The 25,297-nt window shown below is 36.5% G+C and overlaps 1 protein-coding gene across 1 annotated transcript in view; it reads left to right on the forward strand.

Annotated features, from left to right (window-relative positions):
• STAG1 (stromal antigen 1) overlaps positions 1 to 25,297 on the forward strand; it is a 402,070-nt gene that overhangs the window by 105,040 nt on the left and 271,733 nt on the right. Inside the window, exons 2-3 of the mRNA XM_049628788.1 lie at positions 8,966 to 9,076; positions 18,743 to 18,845. Of these exons, the coding sequence (XP_049484745.1) occupies positions 9,048 to 9,076; positions 18,743 to 18,845 (132 nt within the window). The 5' untranslated portion in view covers positions 8,966 to 9,047. The remainder of the gene's footprint in view (positions 1 to 8,965; positions 9,077 to 18,742; positions 18,846 to 25,297) is intronic.

Consider the following 25,297-nt stretch of genomic DNA (forward strand, 5'->3'; position numbering starts at 1 on the left):
TTTAATTCTGTTTCTGTTTGGATTCAGTTATGTCTCTTTCTTGCCTAATTGTCTCTAGTCTCTTTTTTGCTAGGACATATAGTGGTACATTTTTAAAGCTTTGGTGAAAATGGACATTACTGTTTTCTTCCTGATTTTAGGGGGAAAGCTTTTATTTTAGTCTTTCACCTTTGAATATGAAGCCACCTATATATTTTTCTTTAAAAAAAATTTTTTTTAATGTTTTTATTTATTTTTGAAAGAGAGAGAGAGAGAGAGCATGAGTGGGGGAGGAGCAGAGAGAGAGGGAGACACAGAATCCAAAGCAGGCTCCAGGTTCTGAGCTGCCAGCACAGAGCTTGATGCGGGGCTCGAACTCACAAATTCTGAGATCATGACCTGAGCGGAAGTCAGACGCTCAATCGACTCAGCCACCCAGGCACCCCCCTATATATTTTTCATAAGTGCCCTTTATCATATTAAGAAAGTTCCCTTTTTAGTTTTTTAAATACTTTTATCATGGAAGAGTGTTTTAGCTTTTTGGTTTCCCTTGGGATTTTGCCAGATACTTTCTGTCATAATTTGAGATGATCATATAGTTCATTTTTCTTTCTTTCTTTCTATTGATGTGTTAAATCCACCGATTTTTCTAAGTTGAACCACTCTTGCATTCCTGGAATAAATCACACTTGCCCATGATATATTTTACATTTAATTTGTAGTTGTATTCTGTTTGCTTGTCTCCCCACCCCCACCCTGCCCCAGAATTTTTACATCAGTATAATGTGTTCAGATTTTCTATTTTTTGTTGAGCCAGTTTTGGCAGTTTGTGTGTTTCTAGGAATTTGTCCATTTAATAATAGGTTGTGTAATTTGTTGGCATAAAACTGTCCATTCTAGTAATTTTTTTTTTATTTCTATAAGGTTGATAGCAATATTCCTACCTTCATTTGTGATTATAGTTATTTACATCTTGTCTTTGGTATTTAAAGTCTTTCAGATTTGTTGATCATTTCAAAGAACCAGTTTTATCTCATTAATTATATCTTATTTTTCTAGTCTCCATTTTGTTTATTTGTTTTAATTTTTATTATTTCTTTTTCTAGCCTTTAGGTTTAGCTTGCTCTTCTTTTCCTCATTTCTTCAACTGAGTTAGGTTACTGAATTGAAATTTTTTTAAAAAATGCACATGTATACACCTAATATTTCCCTCAGAGCACTGCTTTTGCATCTCCTATTTTGACATTGAGACTTTCTGTGGCCTAATTAGGTCTCCTGGAGAATGTTTATTTGTACTTGAGAAGAGTATGTATTCTCTTTTGGGGTTGAGTGTTATATATATATTTGTTAGGTCTGGTGGGTTAATGGTGCTGTTCAAGTTCTCTGTTTCCTCATTGATCTAATTCTGTGTTTTATTAAAAGTAGTGTATTGAAATCACCATTATTATAGTACTATTTCTCCCTTCAGTTCTGTGTTTCTTATATTTTGGAACGGTGCTGTTTGGTGTAAATGTATGTTCGTGATTGTAATATCTTTCTGATGAATTCTGCCCATTTATGTTGTTCTTTGTCTCATAAAAAGTTTGGACTTAAAATTTATTTTGTCTCATGTTGGCACAACCACTCCAGCTTTTCTTTTGTTTAGTCTTTGAATAGAACATTAAAAAAAAACTTTGTTTTAATATTTATTTTTAAGAGCCTGAGACAGAGCACCAGCTGCGAAGGGGCAGAGAGAGACAGGGAGACACAGAATCTGAAGCAGGCTCCAGGCTCTGAGCAGTCAGCACAGGGCCCGAGGCGGGGCTCTAACCCACAAACTATGAGATCATGACCTGATCCCAAATCAGATGCTTAACCAACTGAGCCACCCAGGCGCCCCTAGAATATATATTTTTTGCATGTTCTTATTTTCAGTTTCTTTGTGTATCCAAGTTGAAAATGAATCTGTTGTAGACAGCATGTAATTAGATCAATTTTTAAAAATCCATATTATGCTGTTCTGTCTCTTAATGCTGATGAGTTTGATATGTTAACCTTAAAAGTAAAATTGTCAGTTATTTTACCAGCAAAAGTTAGAGGTTTATTTGGGAATAACAGAGAATTGCAATCTGAGACAAGAAGTTATGGCAAAACTATACGGAAGTTGAGAAAACAAAGGAAAGGAGTTGGAGATAGTGGGAGGGCTGTTAAAAACTCCATTGGTGTAAACTCAGAGTTCTAAGTATAATGGCTTCTTATTGGCTGAGTTGTGAATGTCTCTGATTGGGTAGTCTGTTGCAGGTGGAGGAAGAAACTTTCCATTCTCCTGCTAAGATAGTAAAGTAGTAATGCAATGTCCATCTCTTCTTGCTGGATCTGCAATTAATCTGGTTGTGAGAGTGTTCTTTTTTGCTGGGCTCCCAAAACCATTCTAAATGGTATTTCCTTTTTAAAAACTTTTTAAATGTTTATTTTTGACAAAGAGCACAAGTTGGGGAGGGGCAGAACGCTAGGGGGACAGAGGATCTGAAGCCAGCTCTATGCGGACAGCAGAGACCTCGATTTGGGACTTGAACTCAGGAACTGTGAGATAATCACCTGAGCGGAAGTCGGACCATTAACCGACTGAGCCACCCAGGTGCCCCTCCAGTGTTGTTTCCTTTTATTAATTTCACAAATATATTTAAAGTGATCACTGGTAAGAAAGGATTTTTGCTGTTTTACTGTTTGTATTCTATGTCTTACATCTTCTTTGTTGCTCAGTTTATCCAAAACTGCTGTCTTTTGTGTTCGATCTTTTCCTAGTATACCATTTTCATTTTCTCTATGTTTTAAAATTATTTTTTTAGTAATTATCCTGGTAATCATAATTAACATTCCAAATTTATACACCAGTAGTTTGAATTGAAAGTAGCTTAGCTTTAATAGCTTGTAAATTTCTGATACTATCTCTATCCCTTTTCCTTATGTTATTGTTATAAATTATATCTTAAAATTTTTTTGAATTCACATATCATTAACATACTGTATATATTAGTTTCAAGTGTACGATATAGTAATTCAGTATTCTCTACATTTTCAGTGCTCATCGTGATAAGGATACATTTAATCCCCTTCACCTATTTTATCCACCCCAACTCACCTTCCCTTTGGTAACCATTACTTCTCTAGTTTAGAGTGTACATTTTTGGTTTGTTGCTTTTTTTTCTTTGCTTGTTTGTTTTGTTTCTTAAATTTCCACATATGAGTGGAATCATACGGTATTTGTCTTTCTCTGAGTGACTTATGTCACTTAGCATTATACTCTCTAGGTCTATTCATGTTGTAGCAAATGGCAAGATTTCATTCCTTTTTATGACTCAATACTTGATTATGCATATCACCTATACTTCATGCATTTATTTACTGGTAGATACTTGGGCTACTTCCATAATTCAGCTATTGTAAATAATGCCACAATAAATGTAGAAGTGCACATATCCTTTTGAAATAGTATTCCCATATTCTTTGGATACATATGCATTAGTGGAATTTCTGGGTCATATGGTAGTTTCATTTTTTATTTTTTGTGGAACCTCCATACTGTTTTCTATAGCAGCTGCACCAGTTTGCATTCCCACCAACAGTGTATGAGGGTTTCTTTTTCTCTACATCTTCATCAACACTTGTTTCTTTGTGTTTTTGAGTTTAACCATTTTAGGAGGTATGAAGTGATATCTCATTGTGGTTTTGAAATGCATTTCTCTGACAATGAGTGATGTTGAGCCATCATTTCATGTGTCTTTTGGCCCTCCTCATGTCTTCTTTGGAGAAATGTTTGTTCATCTATTCTGTCCATTTTTAATTGGATTATTTGGGACTTGGGGTGTTGAGTTGTCTAAGTTCTTTATATATCTTGGGTGCTAACCCTTTAACAGATATGTCACTTGAAAATATCCTCTCACATTCAATAAGAGGTCTTTTAGTCTGTCACTGTGCAGAAGCTTTTTATTTCGATATAGTCCCAATAAGTTTATTTTTGCTTTTATTTCCCTTGCCTCAGGTGACATATCTAGGAAAATGTTGTTACAGCTGGTATCAGAGAAATTACTGCCTATCTTTCTCTTCTAGGATATTTTTAAATTTCAGGCCTCACATTTGGGTCCTTAATCTTTGAGTTTATTTTTGTGTATGGTATAAGAAAGTGGTCAAGTTTCATTCTTTTGCATGTAGCTGTCCAGTTTTCCCAAAAGTATAAATGATATCTTTATACATGTGTGTCCAACAGCATAGTAGTTATATAGTTATTGTCTTAAAAGTTTGTGTTTTAAATCCTACAGGAAACAAAAATATAAGTTACAGGCAAAAAATATTTTCTTCTGTAAATATTATTTTTCTGCATTTACTTCTGTAGTTACTTTTGCCAGTATTCTTTAATCTTTGTATGGCTTCAAGTTATTGTCGGTTTATTGTCTGTTAAGGACTTCTTTACCATTTCTTGTATGGTAGGTGAGTTCTAGCAACAAGTCTCCTCCATTTTTGTTTTTCTAGGAATGTCTTAAGTTTTTCCATTTTTGTGTGATAGTTTGTTGGATATAGAATTTTTGTTTGCGGGGCATCTGGGTGGCGCAGTTGGTTGAGCATCTGACTTTGGCTCATGTCACAATCTCGTGGTTTGTAAGTTCAGGCTCCACATCGGGCTTGCTGCTGTCAGTGAAGAGCCTGCTTTGGATCCTCTGTCCCCCTCTCTGTGCCCCTCATCAGCTGCTACTCCCTCAAAAATAAATAAACATTAAAACAAATTTTTTTTGTATGGCAGTTTTTTCCCGACAATTTAGATATGCCATCCTACTGCCTTCTACCTTGCATAGTTTTTGATGAGAAGTTGGCTGTTATTCTTAATGAGGATTAGTTAGTTGTATGTTATGGGTCATTTCTGTTTTACTTCTTTCAGTGTTTTCTCATTGTCTTTGGCTTTCATTATTTGACTGTAATTTGTATCTGTGAATCTCTTTTGAGTTTGTCCTATCTAGAGTTGTTTGACCTTCTTGAATTTGTAGATTTCTGTTTGTATAAAAATTGGAAAGTTTTTCATCAGCACGTTTTCAGATAGTCTATATTCTTCTGATAGTTTGTCCTCTGAAAGTCTAAGCCTAAGTTTTGTTTTACTCAAAGATGATTTCTGTCAACCTCTTTTCCTATTAATGGGCCGTATTTTTTTTCTTTGTATGCCTTGTGATTGTTGATGTTAAAAACTGGACATTTTCAGGGTGCCTGGGTGGCGCAGTTGGTTAAGTATCTGACTCTTGACCTCAGCTCAGGTCATGATCTCGCGTGTTCATGACTTTGAGCCCCGTGTCAGGCTGTGCACTGATGGTGCGGAGCCTGCTTGGGATTCTGTGTCTCCTTCTCTTTGCCCCTTCCCTGCTTGTGCATGGTCTTTCTTTCTCTCAAAAAAAATTTTTTTTTCAGTATCGTAATATGATAACTCTAGACACTAGATTCTCTCCTTTTCCCTGAGGTTTATTGCCTCTTGAGGGCTACAGCCATGTGTTTAGTGACTTTTCTAAAGTATTGTTTTCAATTACTGTACTCATTGTCATGTATGGTTAATGAAATTTTATAATATCCGTAGGCAGCAGTTAACTTATAGATATTTTGAGCCAATGGGAATCAAAAGGAAGAAAAGCAATCTTTTGGTCTTGGCTATTTATCTGTAGCTGAGGTATTCCTTCAAAGGTTAGCCAGGTTGCTTACTGCTCTGCCTTAGTCTTTACTTTGTGCTTACACAGAACCCAAAGATTAGCTAGAGTTGCAAGCCTGTGTCCTCTCATGTCTTCTGCAAATACGCTTCTGGCCCTGGGCATGTATGTAGCACTTTGGGTTTCTTGGTATATGTGATTAACTCTTTAAAGCCCTTGATCCCCAGAATATCTTCTTCCTTAGCCTCCTTATTCTGAAGCTTTTCAGATTGTCTGCTCTTTGTCACATCCACTGTCTCTTGCCTCACCTGTTTGTAGTGTATGATTTCAGCTTCCTTGGAAAGATGATAGTCCAGAATCCCTTCAAAACACAACCACAGTTTTTGAGAACAAGATCCATGTTCTTATTTTTGCTACCAGAAAGATGCACCAGGAAGTTGGTTTGTCATCCCTATGGATACTGTTGATTGTGGGGGAGGGGAGTTGGTAGAAAAACAAAATTATACAGTGCTTTCTTTAAAAAAAAACAAAAACGATTTTGAGAGAGAAAGCACACATGCATGAATGCTCAAGCAGGGGAGGGGCATAGAAAGAGGGAGAGAGAGAGAATTCCAAGCAGGCTTTCTGCTGTTAGCACAGATCCCGATACAGGGCTTGGTCTAACGAACCATGAGATATGATCTGAGCTGATATCAAGAGTCAGACGCTTAGCTGACTGAGCCACTCAGATGCCTGCACAGTGCTTTTCCTTACCACATTTTAGCAGGCTCTTTGTTAGGTACTCTTTTCTCTGTTATAATTTGTTTTAAATTTCAAATGTCTGTAAAATTTGATTTTGCCAGTTTCACAAACCTAAGACTTGCTTTACTGGAAGGGCTGGTTCATGGAGCTTTCTACTCCTTCATTTTCCATGAGATCAGTCTGTCCTTTCGATTTGCAAAGACTATCACCGAGTATATAAATCAAATGTTTATTTTTTTCTCTCAGCACTTCAAAGATGTCCTTCCACTGACTTTCAGCTTATATAGTTTTCAACAAAAAGTCTGATAAAATTCTTATCTTTGTGTTTCAGTGTGTGAGAAAACCTATTTCTTTGCTTCCTTTTTTCCTAAAGTTTATTTTTATTAGAGAGAGAGATAGGGAGTATGCAGGGGAGGGGCAGAGAGAGAGGGAGAAAGAATCTCAAGCAGGCTCTGCTCTGTAAGTGCAGAGCCTGACATGAGGCTTGAACTCACAAATTGTGAGATCATGACCTGAGCTGAAGTTGAGTCAGATGTTTAACTGAGTAAATCACCCAGGTGTCCCTTTAACTTCCTTTTTGTTTCCTTAACCTTTGGTTTTTAGCAGTATATATATTTTATAGTATTTATTCTAATTGGGAATTCCCTGATCCTGTATTTGTGTTTCAGTATCTTACATTATTTTGAGAAAGTTCTCTTCTATTATTTCTTTTACCCTGTACTTTCTTTCTCTTGGAGTTCCAGTTTTATATACTTATGTGATTCCTTTGATACTGTGTCATGGTCTGTCTTGAATGCTCTGTTTTCTCCCACTTTCCCTGCCCTTTTTTTTTCCCCCCTTAATAGACTTTATTTTTTAGAGAAGTTTTATGTTAACAGCAGAATTGAACAGATGGTAGAGAGATTTCTCTTATACCCTAGTTCTCACATGCATCAAGCCTCTCTGACTTTCAGGTTTTCATACCAGACTGGTACATCTGTTACAATCAATGAACCTACACTGACGTGTCATTATCGTCCAAAGTTCATAGCTTACATTAGGTACACTTTGGGTGTTATATATTCTATGGGTTTTGATAAACGTATAAAAATTACATGCAGCCACCTTAATGGTGTCATACAAAATAGTTTCACTGCCGTAGAATTCCTTTGTATCTGCCTATTTATTCCCTATGTACTTTTTACTTCTGGCAACCACTCATCATTTTATCATTTCCACAGTTTTGTCTTTTCCAGAATGCCATGTTGTTGGAATTATGCAGTATGTAAATCTTTCATATTGGCTTCTTTCACTTAGTAATAAGCATTTGAACGTTCTCCATGTCTTTTCAAGGCTTGCTAGCTCATTTCTTTTTAGTGCCAAATAATATTCCATTTTCTAACTGTACCACAGTTTGTTTATCCATTCACCTCCTGATGAACATCTTGGTTGCTTCCATGTTTGGACAACTTTAAATAAAGCTGCTATAAATATCTTTGTGTAAGCTTTTGTGTGGACATGAGTTTTTAATTTATTTGATAAATATCAATGACTGTGTTTGATAGTACTGATTGATTATAGTCTAAATATTCTAGCATATTCATTTCACTTTAAAATAATTTTATTTTACAAAGGATTTAAATATATTTTTTCCCTAAGAGGAAATACGGATAACCAGTGGGTACATGAAAAGGTGCTGAATATCACTAATCATCGGAGTAATGCAAATCAAAACTACAATGAAATATCACCTCACAGCTGTTAGGATATCTCTTATCAAAAAGACAGGAGGTTAATAGTGGTGAGGTGGAGGAAAGGGAACCTTTTATACTGCTAATGAGAATGTAAACTAACACAGTTTCTATGGGAAACAGTGTGGAGGTTCTGTGAATAATTAAAACTACCATATGATCTAACAGTCTTACTTCTGAGTGTATTTCTAAAGGAAATGGAATTATTATCCTGACGTATCTGTACTCAAATGTTCATAGCAACATTACAGTAGCCACTGTATGGAAAACCTGTTTGTTGATGAATGAATAAAGAAAACCTGGTACATTATTTGTGTATAGGAACAGTATTCAGTCTTAAAGGAAATCCTGTCATTTGTGACAACATGGATCGACTTGGAGGCATTATGCTAAGTGAAAGAAGTGAGAGAAAGACAAATGTCACATGGCGTCACGTATACAAGTTGATTTCATAGAAACAGAGAGTAGAAATGTCATTGCCAGGGGTTAGGGGGTGGGGGAAATAGTAAGAGGTTGGTGAAGGGGTACAGCTTTCAGTTATAGATGAATATGGTCTGAAGTCTAATGTGTAACATTACCTTGTGTAATATGGTAATATATAGTTGATAACGCTGAAGTGTATAATCAAAATTTGCTAAGAGAGTAGAATTTAAATGTTTTTCCACATAAAAGGTCAGTATGTGAGGTGATAGATATGTTGATTAACTTGATGGGGGGGGGGTAGAAGACCTTCACAATGTGTACGTATATCAAATCATCACATGTGGTTTAAATATCATACAATTTTATTTGTCAATTATACCTCAATAAAATTGGAAATAAAATAATTGTCTTATTTTTTTTTTAAATTAACAGGATTGACTTTGAAGTTATTTAAAAAGTTTGAGTTGTACAGCACTTGATTCTTTTGCTACATTGTGGAAAGACCTCTTCAGCAATGATTACTTCAGAGTTACCAGTATTACAGTAAGTATTATACTTTTCCTCTATTTAAAAAAAATACATGACACTTTTGTACATGAAATACTTCTGTAATCACATCAAATAGGTTCTCTCATAGTTGAGCAATATGTCTGAAGTCAAACAGCAGTTAGACTGTACAATTACCATATCCATCCAGGGCTCTTACTATTGTTATAGGAGTATTTTTGTGGTATTGAGCAAAGAAGAGGTTACTCTTCTTCTCAGGGGTCAGCACACTATGATCCATGGACCAAATCTGGCATGCTGCCTATTTTTATAAATAAAGTGTTACTGGTACAGAACCATGCTCATTCCTTTACACATTGTTTGACAGCTTTAGTGCTACAAGTTGTGATAGAGAATGAATTGCCTGCAAAGTGTAAATATTTTGTTGGACCATTTATAATAGTTTATAAACTCCTATCCTATATCCTACTGTTTCTCCAACACATACCCTCCTACCTCTCCCCACCTTATTTTCCCTGAGATTCAGATCATTGGACCATTCTGACTGCCAGAAGTAATATTAAGGATATACCAAGTTGGCATTTCTGATGGCATCTCATTAGATTTGTTGGAGTTGTAGGACAGATCTAGAATTGGGTCTTATTTTGTTTTCTTTGGGAAATATGTTCAATGTAGTAGCAGATACTTTTCCTTTTAGAGATTTCATCAAGATTTCCTCCAGGTATCTAAGACAAAAAAGGCTGTCTAGATTTCTTTACTGCTTGGAAAGCCATCAATACCTATCCTCCTTCTTTCTCCCAAATATAGGAGATTAAATTTAAGCCCTTTCTAATTACTTAACTCCTGTGTCTTTATTACTCCCTAACTTAAATGTGTTACCAAGTTTGGAGGTCCTCACATAGTATTTTCTTTCTTCTTTAAAATCTTTGTCCTGCCTGCAGTGCGTACTCACCTGTGCTCTTACCTGGCCAATCCACTAATCCTGTAAGTCTTAGCTGATGTATTATGCCACCAGAAAAGCTTTTTTTCCCCCTCAAAGTTGGGGTAGGTTTCCTTTTGTGCTCCTGTAATGTTCTTTGCTTTTTCTTCCAGCACCATACTTAACCTAATGTTTTATAACTCTTGTTGTTTCTGCCTGAACTGCACCTTTTCATCTTGTTAATTTTTTTTTTTTTTTTTTTTTTTTTTTTGAGAGAGAGAGAGAGGGTGCGTGGGTGGGGAAGGGGCAGAGCGAGAGGGAGAAAGAGAATCCTAGGCAGGTTTCATGCCTAGCACAGAGCCCAGTGTGGAGCTTAATCTCAAGACCATGAGATCATGACCTGAGCCAGAATCAAGAGTCAAACACTTAAATGACTGAGCCACCCAGGTGCCCCCACTTTTTTATCTCATACTATTGTATATTAGGCAGGCCCTTAGTAAGTATCTCTGATTAAATATGGCACAGAGATTGTATTTCAATAACTGTTGTATTTAAAGAGAAATTGTATTGATACAGTGGTATTTAACATTGTTTTTTGTGTGTAACTGATTTTTTTTCATAGAAATGAAAACCTGTATTATGATTATGGGTAGTGGATAGTGGTGATCTGTGAGGTGGGTGAAAGAACTTTGCTTTCAGTCCGTCAGTGGGAGATAGTACTCTTGGTCGAGTTGAGATCTGAGAAACATTTATTGAGGCCATAAAGTTTTCTGAGGATTTTGACATATTTTAGCAACATACATGATCTTGTTTAATCCATCCAGCCAGCAGTGTCATGTTTGCTTTGTAAGTGAAAGGAAATATGTCTCTTAGTATTTGTAAACTTGAGTTTCTATCATTTGTAAAGTGAAGACAGTTTACTAGAAACTGATCTCTACAGTCTCCTCAAAAACAAACAAAAATATTTTGATCCGGCAATTCTTAATGTTTATTTCAAGAATGATTTTTCTTTTCTTTTTTTTTTTTTTATTTTTTTTTAATGTTTATTTTATTTTTGAGACAGAGAGAGACAGAGCATGAGCAGGGGAGGGGCAGAGAGAGAGGGAGACACAGAATCTGAAGCAGGCTCCAGGCTCTGAGCTGTCAGCACAGAGCCCGATGCGGGGCTCGAACTCACTAACTGTGAGATCATGACCTGAGCCGAAGTCGGACGCTTAACCGACTGAGCCACCCAGGCGCCCCAAGAATGATTTTTCTGGGGCATCTAGGTGGCTTAGTCAGTTAAGCGTCTGACTCTTGACTTCAGCTTGGGTCATGATCTCACAGTTTGTGAGATTGAGCCCCCATATTGGGCTCCATACTCACAGCATGGAGCCTACTTGACATCCTCTCTCTCCCTCTCTCTCTCTGCCCCTCCCCTGCTCATGCTCTCTTTCTCTCTCTCAGAATAAATAACATTTAGAATGATTTTTAATGTAGACATGAGAAAGGTAATTCCAGTGAATGACCTTGTTATTTCTTGTTTCACTTAGATATTATTATCACTGATAAATTTTTGACCTTAGTGCTATTTACTATTAAGCATTGTCAAATATTATCAGTTACCATATATTTTTATATTCTACTACATAATACAGTTCTTGGAAGTATGTTAAGTTCTGGAGGAGAAAGCATATAGTAGAGATTCAGTCCATACTGTCATGAAGCTTGTATAATAAATATATGTTAATGAAATAATCGCAGATATATAGAGCTGCTATTATGGGTGCTAGGAAGTTAAATTAGAGAATTTTGTGAGAATTTTACCACATGCCTTCATTTAGTGTTCTTTTCTCTGGAAAAGACAGTTGAGCTTAACTCTGAACTGAAGGAACACTGTGGGGGAAGAAGAAGGAATAATGGTGTTAATTCCAGACTGAAGGAATATGGCATGTACAGAGACCTTGAGTTAGGAGGAATCATGGTATATTTGATAAAGTGAAATAAAACTGTACTTTTTCTTTTTTCAGGGTTGGTGATAGAGAGTGGCATGAGATTAAGGCTTAGGAGCAGAGTGGGGCTGTATTGTACAGGGACTTGCTTAAATGATGGCAAGAATTTTGAGTTTTTCTTCTTAGGAGCAGTAGGAAGTCACTGTCGAATTTTAAGCATGGAAGAGATGCATGGGAGAGATTCAGAAAATCACCCTTCATGCAGTATAGTGATTATTTGGGAGGGGCAAGAATAGAAGCAAGGACACCTATTAGGAGGATATTGTAGTATGCAGGCCAGATATGTTGATAACTTGAACTGAAGTGATTACAGTGCAAATAGAGGTAGACAGAATTTAGAGAGTTTTAGGGGATAAAAATTCATTCTTAGAAGATTTCATCTGATTTTTTATTTCTTTTAATTTATGTCTATAAATGCGAACATTAGAGATTGGCAGGGTTTTTGTAGGCTTTTATAGCAGTTAGTCAAAGTTTGAGTTTGCCTACCCTTGATCAAGTATTCTTTGTCTATCCTAGAGAGAAATTTGTTGCTGTGTAATAAGAGGTAGTGTACAAAGACAGTTGTTTTAGTTCTGTAATACTGTAAAGCTAGAGACAATCTAAGTGCTCATTGACAGGGAAGTAATTAAATAAATTTCACATATATTATGGGATACTATTCAGAAATTCTGTGTATTTGTATGAAGATTCCTGTTAATTAAAAAATTTAAGGGGCACCTGGGTGGCTCAGTCAGATGAGTGTTGGATTGCTGATTACAGCTCAGGTCATGATCCCAGAGTCTTGGGATTGAGCCCCATGTCAGACTCCACAAACATAGAGCCTGCTTAAGATTCTGTCTCTCTCGCTCTTACTGCCTCTCTCTTTCTCCCTGTGCCCTCTTCTCCACTGTGCATGCATGTTCTCTCTCAAATATAAAAAAAAAAAAGAAAAAAATTAGGTCTTGATCTAAACCATCAGTAATGTTAGTCTGCACATTGAGATTCAGAGTTAGGGTGTGGTGATGTGAAACTCTTATATTCTCTCTATTGCTTGAAATTAAAAAATATGTATCATATATTCTAATAAACATGCATACACATGTGTATACTAATTGGAATGTAGTAGTTATTTGTTGGTAATAGTCATCACCTTTTAAACTGACTGTAGTTGTCAGAATTAGAAAATAAGTTGTACCTTACTCTTCTATGAGTAATGTGTAGTGCTCAAGGATAAATTATTTTCACTAATGAGTCACATATTCTGTGGTGTAACAAACCTGTTCCTGTAGTTGCTTAGTGATTGCAAGCATCAAAAGCACTAGTAGATTCTATCCACACAAGATAAATAGAAAACATAATATTTGCATTCTAGTATCCTGACATGGAGATAGAGAATTCAGGTTTACCTTGAGATCTAAGTGGACTGTGGTGCTTACTAGGTGTATGACTATGGACAAGATTATCATGTTTTCAGATCTTTCATTTATTTTTGTAATTGATACAGTTGTGTTTTCTTACAAGGTTTTTGTGCTTGTTTATTCTAGATCATGTATAGAAACAAGCACACAGTACATATATGTAAACATAAACTATTTGGTGCATATTGAGGAAAAAGCAGTATGACTTATTGTTTTTTTTTTTTTTTTAATTTATTTATTTTGAGAGAGAGAGAGAGAGAGAGAGAGAGAGAGCGCCAGAACCTGTGCACATGTGACTGGGGGAGGGACAGAGATAAAGGGACAGAGACAGAATCTCAAGCAGGATCTATGCTATCATCGCAGACCAATATGGGGCTCGATCCCATGAATCAGGACATTTTGACCTGAGCCTAAAGCAAGAGTCGGATGCTCAACTCATTGAACGACCCGAGTATCCCTGATTTATTACTCTTTAGTAGAGATGAGTAAGATCAGCTAGATCAGGAATCAACTACTGCTAATCATGCAGACACCTGCTTTTATGAATACTAAAGATTTTATCTTCAGAAAGAGAGAGCGTGAGCAGGGGAGAGGGGTGGTGGGGGTGGAGAGAGAGAGAGAGAAAGAGAAAGAGAATGAGAAAGAGAATGTATCTTAAGTAGGTTCCATTCTCAACACAGAGCCTGATGTGGGACTCAATCTCACAACCCTGGGATCATGACCTGAGCTGAAATCAAGAGTCGGATGCTTAACTGACTGAGTCACCCAGGTGCCCCTATTTATAATTTTATGTTTATTTTTAAAAAGTTTTTCAAAAACTTCCATTCCAGTATAATTAACATACATTGTTATATTAGTTTCAGGTGTAAAATATGATATTCACTGCTTTTGTGAATCCTTTGACTGATTTTTATAGACCTACTTATTTTTACTGCTTCCTACATTTCTTACTCTTGCTTACTCTTGCTTTAGGGTATTTCCTTTCCATTCAGAGAGTTTCTGGAAAACTCTTTAGTTCTCCTTTTATTTTGAATGATGGCCTTCCTGGATAGAATAATTCTTGGTTGCAGGTTTTTTTCTTTTGGCGTTCTTAATATATTTTGCCACTCCCTTCGGTCTTGCAAAGTTTCTACTGAAAAATCAGCAGATAACCTTATGGGGTTTTCCTTTTATGTAACTGTTTTCTTTTGCTGCTTTTATAATTTTCTCTTCATCACTAGTTTTTACCATTTTAATTACTAGGTGTCTTGGTATGCACTTCTTTGGGTTTGTTTTGTTGGAGGCTCTCTGTGCCTCTTGGATGAGGATTTCTGTTTCCTTCCCCAGATTCAGGAAATTTTCAGGTATTATTTCTTCAAATAAATGTTATGCCCCCTTTTTTCTCTCTTCTTTTTCTCAGATCCCTAATGCAAATGTTATTATGCTCAATGGTGTCACCAAGTTCAAGTCTCTTTTCATGTATTATTACTATTATTATTTTTTGTCCTGTTCAGCTTCATTCCTTTTCATTACTCTATCCTCCAGGTCACTGATCCGTTCTTCTCCTTCTTCTAGTCTATTTATTCCCTTAGTATATTCTTAATTCTAGTTATTGAGTTCTTCATTTCTGATTGGTTCTTTTTCATATTTTCTATCTCCTTGTTAAAGCTCTCTCTGAGGTCTGCTAGTCTTTTCTAAAGTCCAGTGAGTATCTTTATGACTAGTACTTTAAATTCTTTCTCAGGCATATTTTTTCTGTTTGTTTAGATCTCTTGCTGTGATTTTGTCTTTTTTTTTTTTTTTTTTTTTTCATTTGAGACACATTCCTCTTTTCTCTCACCTTTTCTGATGGTTCATGTCTGTTTCTGTGTTTTAGGAAAGACAGCTACATCTCCTGTTGAAAGTAGTGGCCTTATGAAGAAGGGGTCCTGTAGTGCCGTACAGTGCCATGTTCCCTGTTCACCTGAACCTTTCATTTCAGTGGTGTCTCGTTTGTGTGTTGTATTGCCTTTTGTGGCTGAGCCGTATTTGCCTGCAGTTTGGTCATCTGTAGTGGCTCTCCTTGTCTTTTTATGTGCAGGTTTTGGTTTCTCTGTTATTAGTGGGCCTGTCTGGGGTGGCCTTGGGATTGAGTTGGGTCAGACTGGGCATTTGCCAGAGCTGTAGTGACAGCGAACTGCAGGGCACTCTACCTTTGCTGTTCCCTGAGAAGCTTTCATCAGTGGGCAAGGCCTGCAGTCAGACCAGCTGTCTACCCCCAGCTCACTGCCAGGGCCTGAGTCATACTGGTGTGGGTCATTTTCTTCCCCTTTGCCCAGGGCAGAGTCACTTTGAGGTGTTTCTGGTCCCTATTAGGGTTGCTTGCACACTGCTATGCTTGTGATACTGCTTTGGATAGACTCCTGTGGAGGCTGGGTTGGAGGGGGTGGGTCCACAAGAGATCTTAGACTTGAAGGTGCTGTTAGTAAGCTAGAAGGAGAGTGTGTTTGCACTGGTTATGCAAGTGTCTGTGTATCTAGGCTGAGTGATGGTGAGGGAAATGGTGTCTGCCAGCAGTTTTGTTCTTGGAGAAATCTCCCAAAGATCCATACCTCTCCAGCAAATGCTTTGAGATTAGTAAACAAATCTCCCTCTCGTACACCCAAGTCATTTTTCAACCTACTGTTTCTGTGCTATATCTCCACACGGCTGTTTGGTGCTTTTTTTTTTTTTTTTTTTTTAAAGGGTGGGGACCTAGTATCTTATTGCCCTCCAGCCTTCCCAGTGCCAGCCTGATGATTTTTAAAGTTCCGGGTATTAATCCCTGGTGATTGTAAGAATTTACAAAGTTGAGCCTCTCAGATTTTCAAAGCCAAACGTTATGTTGATTAGTCTTGCTAATGCAGGTCCCCTGTTCTGGGTGCCTCGTGTGCCTAGTGTGGTGTCCAATATCCTCTCTGTGTCTATAGCATCCCTTCCTTCCATGGACATTCCTGTGGGTCCATTTGGTTCCCAGTTAGTTCTTTGCCCTTCTTACCTTTTTGGATATGGCCTCTTCTCTACATTTACCTATAGAGAGTCTGTTTTGACAGTCTTCAGGTAGTTTTCTGGGTTATATATGCTGATGTGGGTATTATTTGCATGTATCTAGAGGTTGAGGTGAGCTCTTCCTACTCCTCCATCTTCCCCAGAAGTCTCAGTTCTTTTTTCTGTGCACAGTTTTAAATACCAGGTCATCTTTGAAGATTTGCAAGTAGGGAGGTATCACGATACAAGAATGTTACTGGCATTATGTGTAGAATGTCCTGGACGAGGGAGATAGAAATAGATAAGTTGAGATTAATTCAGGGAGTGGTGATTATGGTAATAATCATGGAAAGAATTTGGAGAATTATTATATGGAAGATAACATGATTGCCCTTGTTAGCTGATGGCACAAGAGGAAGATTGATATGATTCTAAGAATATAAGACAGGATAACAGTGACCATAATAAATTTGCATACAACTTAAAGTACACTCCTGCATTAATTAAATCAGTTAGTTAATTGTATTGCCATGAGCAGAGAACTAGAGATAAGTTAGTGTTGGACTTAATTTTGTATGTGGTATTCGGTGAATTTGATAGGCATTCAAAGAAGCTGTTAACATGTGAAGTTAAAAATCTTCAATTGTAGATGATCAGGTCCATTGATAATATATTGAAGTTATTTGCATAGAAGCTATACATCAAGTGGATGAGATCTTCCAGAGAACGTGGTAAGAAGGGAGGAGTGGTAGACATTACAGACTTGAGCTTTAAGGAATCAATACAAAAAGGAAATGGAACTGAGAGCATTTGTTGAAGCAGATGAAGAAATAATAGGTTGTGTGTTGGACTCACTATTTGCTGTGTTCCCTTCATTGTATTTGCAGTTTTATAGATCTTTTATACTGTTAGTAGTATAAATTCTAGCAAAGAAGTTGTTAATACTATTGCAATGGTATGCTGGAGCCATCTTGTATTGTCCTGGAGAGCTGAAAAGTAAATTTCCAGAAATTTTGTGACCCTACTAAAATAACAATGTCTTTATAAAAAGTTAAATTATATAAACTTAAATCTAAATAAATCATATTAAAAATAAAAGTAAAAGTAATAAATCCTCAAAACTCATCACTTCCTGATTATTTTATGTTACTGTTTTCTACGCTCTGGAAGTTTTTATTTACACCTATTGAATGTATGTGTGTATTTGTATACACCTATTTTATTTAGTGTGTACTACTGCTGTTTATTCTCAACTCTGTTGATATCACTTTGGCAGTTTGAAATTGCTGTGGTAATATTTACATTATGAAAATCAGCAAACACTACACATCAGGGCTCAATTTATTGTTCTTTCATTTGTCTATAAACTTTATTAAGTTATGGAGATACTGTTAATAATGCAGATTAAATGGAAAGGTGTATCAGTTTATATCCATTACAATATGATAGAAAAAATAATTGAGGAAGTATCCTTCCACTATTTGAGAACTGTTACCTGATTCAGTAAAGACATTGTCCACAACATTGACCAGTGAGTGAAGTTTTAACAAATGTCTTTGTCATATCCCCTGTATCCTATTCATTAAGTGAACAAAGATATCCGTGATTGTTCATATCGGGATCCTGTTTGTTCATCAGTTACAATCAAAGGTTAGCTATAGATGCATCTGTGACAAAATTGTTTTATGTGAATCAATTAGTTGTATGGGATTTATAATATTATGTGGGGTGCTTGGGTGGCTCAGTTGGTTGGGCATCCGATTCTTCATCTTGCTCAGGTCATGATGTCACAGTTTGTGAGTTCGGGCCACATGTTGAGCTTTGTGCTGACAGTGTGGAGCTTGCTTAGAATTCTGTCTCCTCTCTCTGCCCCTACCCCATTGGAGCTCTCTCTCCCTCTCAAAATAAGTAAATAAACTTAAAAAAACCAAAAGAATATTGTGTATTTTATTGTCAGTAAATTCGTTTTATAGAACCATTATTTCAGTAAAATTTCTAATCATTAACGTGCGTAATTTTTTTGAGGAGCCAGTTGTTAAACTTTTACTAGCACGCTACTAACTATTCATGATTTTATAAAATAAAATTCCTCCCAAGACTTAGGTTTTTTCTATTGAATAATTCATCTGTCATAACTGAATTTTCATTTATATTTTGTATAGCAGCTGCCATTTCCACAATGATTTCCTCCTCTTTGTTTCCCTATCGATATGGGGATTCATGTCACTCAATATTATGTGATATTGGCAGGAAGGGTAATATTTTCCTTTTCCTAAAGATTTTTTCTGCAAATGGAAGAAAAATCCTTCTTATCAGCTGTATACCAGGAAGTAAGGAAAGTAGTGGAATAGAACTGCATTGTATATATGAATTAATTTTGTTCACTAAAATAATATATCACATTTTCTAGGGATTCAACTAATGAAACTACTGCCCATTCTGATGCTGGCAGCGAACTTGAAGAAACTGAGATCAAAGGAAAAAGAAAAAGGGGTCGTCCTGGTCGGCCTCCAGTATGTATTATGCTTGCCTTTGTTCTTGTAATGGTTACTGAGTAAAGGAGCTTGATATAAACTTTCTGTTAATTCTAGTTCTGTTAATACATCTTTTAAAATTTCAGCAGCATATTAGAGATTCTTGAAAACTTTGCTTCATGAATTGGATTGACAATGATCTGAAAAAGGAATTTGATTTTAGTATCATTTCTGCTCTCCATGCTTCCCTTGTAATAAATAAATTGTGATCCATGTGAAGACGTGGAGAAGATGATTAGATTAACATGAAATGAGATGTAGTTAGTTATGACTTTCCTGCTTTTTAGATGCAACTCTGATTTGTTGTGAGCTCCTAAGTGTGCATTTTGGTAGTATTAGTTTGGGATTTGGACCCAGTCTCAGAATATATTCTTACTGATACATGACTGAGAAGTTTAGAAGAACTCTGGGTGTCCTTACTTTGAGGGGGTATCTTTATGTATTGTGAGTACACTGGTTATTATTTAATTTAAGGTAGCATAAGCTCTCAGAGATCATAGTATCATTCACTGTGTCAGGGGTTAAGGTTTGTACTATTTCGCACTCAATTTTACAATCTGATTTGGTCTTCACAATTTTTTTTCTATTCATGAAAGTTTTTGTTACGGAAAATTTCACTCTCCTTTTGTGAGAGGCATACTACAATGAATTCTCCATATAACCATTACCCAGCTACCACAGCTATCAAGTCATGGCTAATCATGTTTTATCTCTCCATCCCTTATTTCCTTCCCATGTTATTTTCAAGGTCATGCAGACCTCATTGCATCTGTGAATATTTCAGAATGTATCTCTAAAAGATAGGAGCTTCCTTTTTCTTTAAACATTTTTTTATTGAAGTATAGTTGACATAGAATGTTTTTGGGTTTCTGGTGCACCACATAGTGATTTGACAGTTCTATACATGATTCAGTGCTTACTACAATAAATGTAATTACTACCTATCACTATACAGTGTACCTACAGCATTATTGACTGTATTCCCTATGCTGTATTTTCTATTATTGTGATTAGTTTATAACTGGAAGTTTGTACCTCTTAATCCCCTTTACCTATTTTGCTCACACACACCCCTTCCCCACCCTGCCAATCTTTCCCCTCTGGCAACCATTACTTTTATTCTCTGTATTTATGAGTCTCTTTCTGTCTTCTTTGTTTTGTTTTTTAGATTCCACATATATGTGAAATCATAGGGTATTTGTCTCTCTCCATCTGATTTATTTTAGTTAGCATACTACCCTGTAGATCAATCCATGTGGGATGGATGTTTATTCATTTGCTATACAGATAGAAAGATTTCAGTTTTCGTTATGGCTGAGTAATATTCCTGTGTGTGTGTGTGTATCTTACCTTTATTCATCTTTCAATGGGCAATTGAGTTTTTTTTTCTAAATCTTAGCTATTAAATTTTTTTTTAACGTTTATTTATTTTTGAGACAGAGAGAGACAGAGCATGAACGGGGGAGGGTCAGAGAGAGAGGGAGACACAGAATCTGAAACAGGCTCCAGGCTCTGAGCTGTCAGCACAGAGCCCGACGCGGGGCTTGAACTCACAGACCGCAAGATCATGACCTGAGCCGAAGTCAGACGCTTAACCGACTGAGCCACCCAGGCGCCCCTAAATCTTAGCTATTATAAATAATGCTGCAATAAACATTGGGATGCATATATCTTTTTGAATTAGTGTTTTCATTTTCTTTGGGTAACTACCCAGTAGTGGAATTACCAGTAGTGGAATGTCATTTCGCATTTCTATTTTTGTTTAATTTTTTTCATGTTTATTCATTTTTGAAAGACAGAGGGAGACAGAGCACAAGTGAGGGGTGGGGGGCGGAGAGAGAGGGGGGACACAGAATCTGAAGCAGGCTCCAGGCTCTGAGCTGTCAGCACAGAGCCCAACGCAGGGCTCGAACTCATAAACTGCGAGATCATGACCTGAGCCGAAGTCAGAAGCTCAACTGACTAAGCCACCCAGGCGCCCCGACATTGCTATTCTTAATTTTTTTTTTTAATGAATTTGTTTTAATGTGTATTTATTTTTGAGAGAGAGAGAGACAGAGTGCAAGCAGGGGAGGGGTAGAGAGAGAGGGAGACACAGAATCTACTAAAGCAGCCTCCAGGCTCTGAGCTGTCAGCACAGAGCCTGATGCAGGGCTCGAACTCACAAACTGTGAGATCATGACCTGAGCTGAAGTCGGACACTTAACCAACTGAGCCACCCAAGTGCCCCTATTTTTAATTTTTTTGAGGAACTTCCATACTGGTTTTCATAGTGGCTGTACCAAAAACATTCCCACTAACAGTGCATGAAAATTCCCTTTTTCCACATCCTTACTAGCACTTATTATTTCTTGGTTTTTCTTTTTGTTTTGTTTTGTTCTGTTTGTTTGTTTTTAATATTATATATACTGACTGGTGTGATGTGATACCTTATTGTGGTTTTGATTTGCATTGTCTTAACAATTATTAATGTTCAGCATCTTTTTTTTTTTAAGTGTTTATTTATATTTGAGAGAGAGACAGAATGCGAGTTGGAGAGGAGCAGAGAGAGAGGGAAACTCAGAAACCGAAACAGGCTCCTGGCTCTGAACTGTCAGTACAGAGCCTGACACGGGGCTCAAACCCATGGATCCAGGAGATCATGACCAGAGTGAAATTGGATGCTTAACCGACTGACCCACCCAGGCGCCCCTGTGTTTAGCATCTTTGCATGTGTCTGTTGGTCATCTGTATGTCTTCTTAGGAAAAATGTTTATTTAGGTCTCTGCTCGGGGCATGATTAGTTTTTTTTATTAAATGATAAGTATCATTATCATATCTCAAGATAACTATTATATTAGCAGCACCAAATAATCAGTTTAAAGTTTATAATCATTTCATAAATATTATCATTTTTACTTATTTTTTTCTTTTTTAATGTTTATTTATTTATTTTTGAAAGAGAGAACAGGAGACAGGCAGAGAGAAGAAGAGAGAGAGTATCTCAAGCAGGCTTCACACTCAGCACAGAGCCCCATGCAGGGCTCAAACTCACAGAATGTGAGGTCTTGACCTGAGCCAAAACCAAGAGTCAGATGCTTAGCTGACTGAGCCACCCCAGTGCCCCAATTTTTAAAGTACAGTTTGTTGGTTTGAATCATGATGCAGATAAGATCCACTTGTTGCAATTGATGATTATGTCAACCAATTATTGTATATATGTCCTTGTGACTTAAGACTCTTTTTTTTTATGTTATTGCTGTTATGTCCGTGGTTGCCTTAGTTTTTAATTTGCTTCAGTGAAACTCCATAACCTTTAATTTTTGAGCAAAGTCTTAAAGGATGAAGGGATGACTTCTACCATTTTCTCTATACTGGCTTTTGTCCTCCACCTTTATTTAGAGGGAAAAAATTGTGGAGGAAAAGACATAACATTAAAATCACTCTTTATAATACCTCTTAATTCTGTTAGAATATTTGGTGGTAGAATATTCCTTACAAAAGTATTTTGGGAAAAATGAAAGTTTTACACTTAGAAGCTGGAGACTATTCTAGTTCCCCTTACCACCACTATATGATTTTTCTGAGGCTGTGGCAAGTTACATTGTTTTCACTAGGATTTGTGGGTTATAGGTGCAAATGGGAAATAAGACTAAATGTGATTGAAGGTAGGAGAATAAACTGTCTATGTGGTTGCTTACTTGAATTTGTTCTCCTCCAATTGAAATTCTTTACTTCATAAGATTGTGCTTTAGTGCTGCCTTCTTCAAGAAAACCTTTTTTTTTTTTCTAAAAGAATTTCTCACCCCTTCAGCAGGCTATTGTGTAGAACCTCTCTAATTTTGATATGTCAGTAACTGCATTCCTGTAATATTTTTGCTTTCCTTGTTGAAAAGGAGTATGCATATCCTAATTTAGCTGTTTTATGGGTAGAAGTATGATTTTTTACTAAAATTACCATCCCATAATCTAATAGGTAAATAGTATACGTTCATCCCATATTTATAAAATTGAAAAGGATTTTACCAGGGTAGGGTGGTACATTCTAGAGACTTGTGTTAGTTAGACTTTCGTCCATATTTTCACACTTATTAATTCACATGGGCATCTATACTCCCACCTAACTCAACCCCATTTCTTAATGTTTGAAACAATGCAGCTTGCTGAATTTCTACTCTGTCTTTTCACTAAGCTGATGCTGTTTATGTCATTTAACTGTAACATCAGTACTATGAAACTGTGTTATAAGTGATCTACAATGTAGAAAACAAAAATAGGAAGTGGTAGTTTGCCCAAGGTCACACATAGCATATAAATGGCAAAGCTGAGTTTTGAACTCACATCTTAAACTTCTGAAAGTCCTTATCTCAAGAATGCCAGGGGCACCTGGGTGACTTAGTTGAGTGTTGAACTCTTGATTTCAGCTTAGGTCTTAATCACAGTTTGTGAGATCAAGCCCAGTGTTGGACTCTCTGCTGACAGCATGGAGCCTGCTTGGGATTACCCTCCCCCGCTTCCTCCCCCAGCCGCCAGCTTGTTTGTGTGCGCGCTTTCCCTCCCTCTCTCCCTCTCTCTCTCCCTCCCTCCTTCCCTCTTTCCCTCTCCCCCCTCCAATAAACATTTTTTAAAAAAGAATGCTGAACTACCAAGCTGTTAATTTATATTGAGAGATCTGATCGTCAGTATGATCAGATTTGACACATTTGCTCCAGTACCTGTTACGAAGATTGCTTAAACATTTTCAGTCAGCTGGCTCCACTTTTGACAATTCAGAGTTTCAATTGATACATGCTTTGTTTAGCCGTTTTAATACTGTTTATATTTGAGAAGACTTCATGATCTCTGGTTTTGTTTACTCAGCCATATGAAAACAAATAGTATAAGGACTTTCTGTTATAGGTAGTATTGTTTTAATTTCCAAATTCTTAGGGGGCATCTCATTATTGGTATTTCTTTTTGGTATACTATTATTTCAGAGGCTTTTGTTTATTATTAAACAACTACTCTTATTTTGTAGTTGTCCTGATTGATGTTTGTTATTGTAGCTCTCTACCCAAATGATTAACAATCTCTAGCAAACATTGTGTCATGTTTATACTAACCCTATGATTGTATTAACAAATGCTAGACATTATTTGGTTTACACACACTACTCCCTTGGTGATCACATCCAATCTCATGACTTTAAGTACGATGTCTAAGTTTATGTCTCTCAGATTTATGTCTCCAGGCTGGACTTAGACTCCAAAGTTATCCACATGTTTGTTGATCATCTTCATTTAGATATTTAATGGGGCTCATCTCTTCTGTGAAACTTCCTCTGGTTATTTATCTGTTACTAGAAATTATCTGCCTCTTAATAGAACCCTTCTATCACTTAAACCACATTTTTGTGAAAAATATTTTTTTACATACTATATTTTACTATATTATATTACAGTTATTTGTGTTTCTGGTTTTCTTTTAATTATATGTCATTATCTTCCCTCTTATTTTTATTAGGGGCAATCTTTCTGAACTTCTTTATATTATTATCTGGATTTGTCATGGGAAAATCACTCTGGGGATAATGAGGATAAATAGAACTTAGATAAGATCAAATGGATTTTTTATGTTCTTACTCCCTACCTCCTTTATAACCAATGGTAAAGGTTTCCTGGTGTGAGAATTGTGGTTTATTTCCCGTATTTATGGAGCTTAGTTCATACTACTTATATACTATATATGCATAATAATGTACATGTGTGTAACTCACACAAACATTTCTACACATGTACAAGCTTACTTGTAATAGAATGTTATTTGTAATTGTAAAAGATCCAGAAGAAAGAAATGTTGATTGTCAGTGGGTTAATGGCTAAAAAAAATTAATGTACATCTGTGCAGTGGAACACTGCAGCTTTTGAAAAGGAATTAAGATATTCTCTAGGACAGGAGCACCTAGGTGGCTCAGTCGATTAAGTGTCTGACTCTTGATTTCAGCTCAGGTCATGATCTCATGGTTTGTGGGATTAAGCCCCACATGAGGCTCTGTACTGACAGCATGGAGCCTGCTTGGGATTCCTTCCCTCCCTCCCTCCCTCCCTCCCTCTCTCTCTCTCTCTCTCTCTCTCTCTCTCTCTGCCCTTCATCCCCTCCCCCAAAATAAAAAACTTATGAAAAAAATATTTTCTAGGACATACTGTAGATTAAAAATTGTGAAAATAGAATGATGCAGAGCTGTGCATAAATAAAATATAATAGGTCTTTGGAAATACATATATGCATTTGGGTTTTTTCCAATTTTTTTTTTTCTGGTGAAATACACCAGAAATGCCAATTTAACCATTTTAACATGTATTCAGTTGTATTAAATACATTCATAATATTGTACAGTCATCACCACCACCTCCAGAACTTTCTTCATTTTTTAAAACTGTAACTCTAATAAAATAAATAAGACATAGGGATGC

This window comes from Panthera uncia, chromosome C2 (genome assembly GCF_023721935.1).
Source record: "Panthera uncia isolate 11264 chromosome C2, Puncia_PCG_1.0, whole genome shotgun sequence".
In the NCBI taxonomy this organism is placed as follows: Eukaryota; Metazoa; Chordata; class Mammalia; order Carnivora; family Felidae; genus Panthera; species Panthera uncia.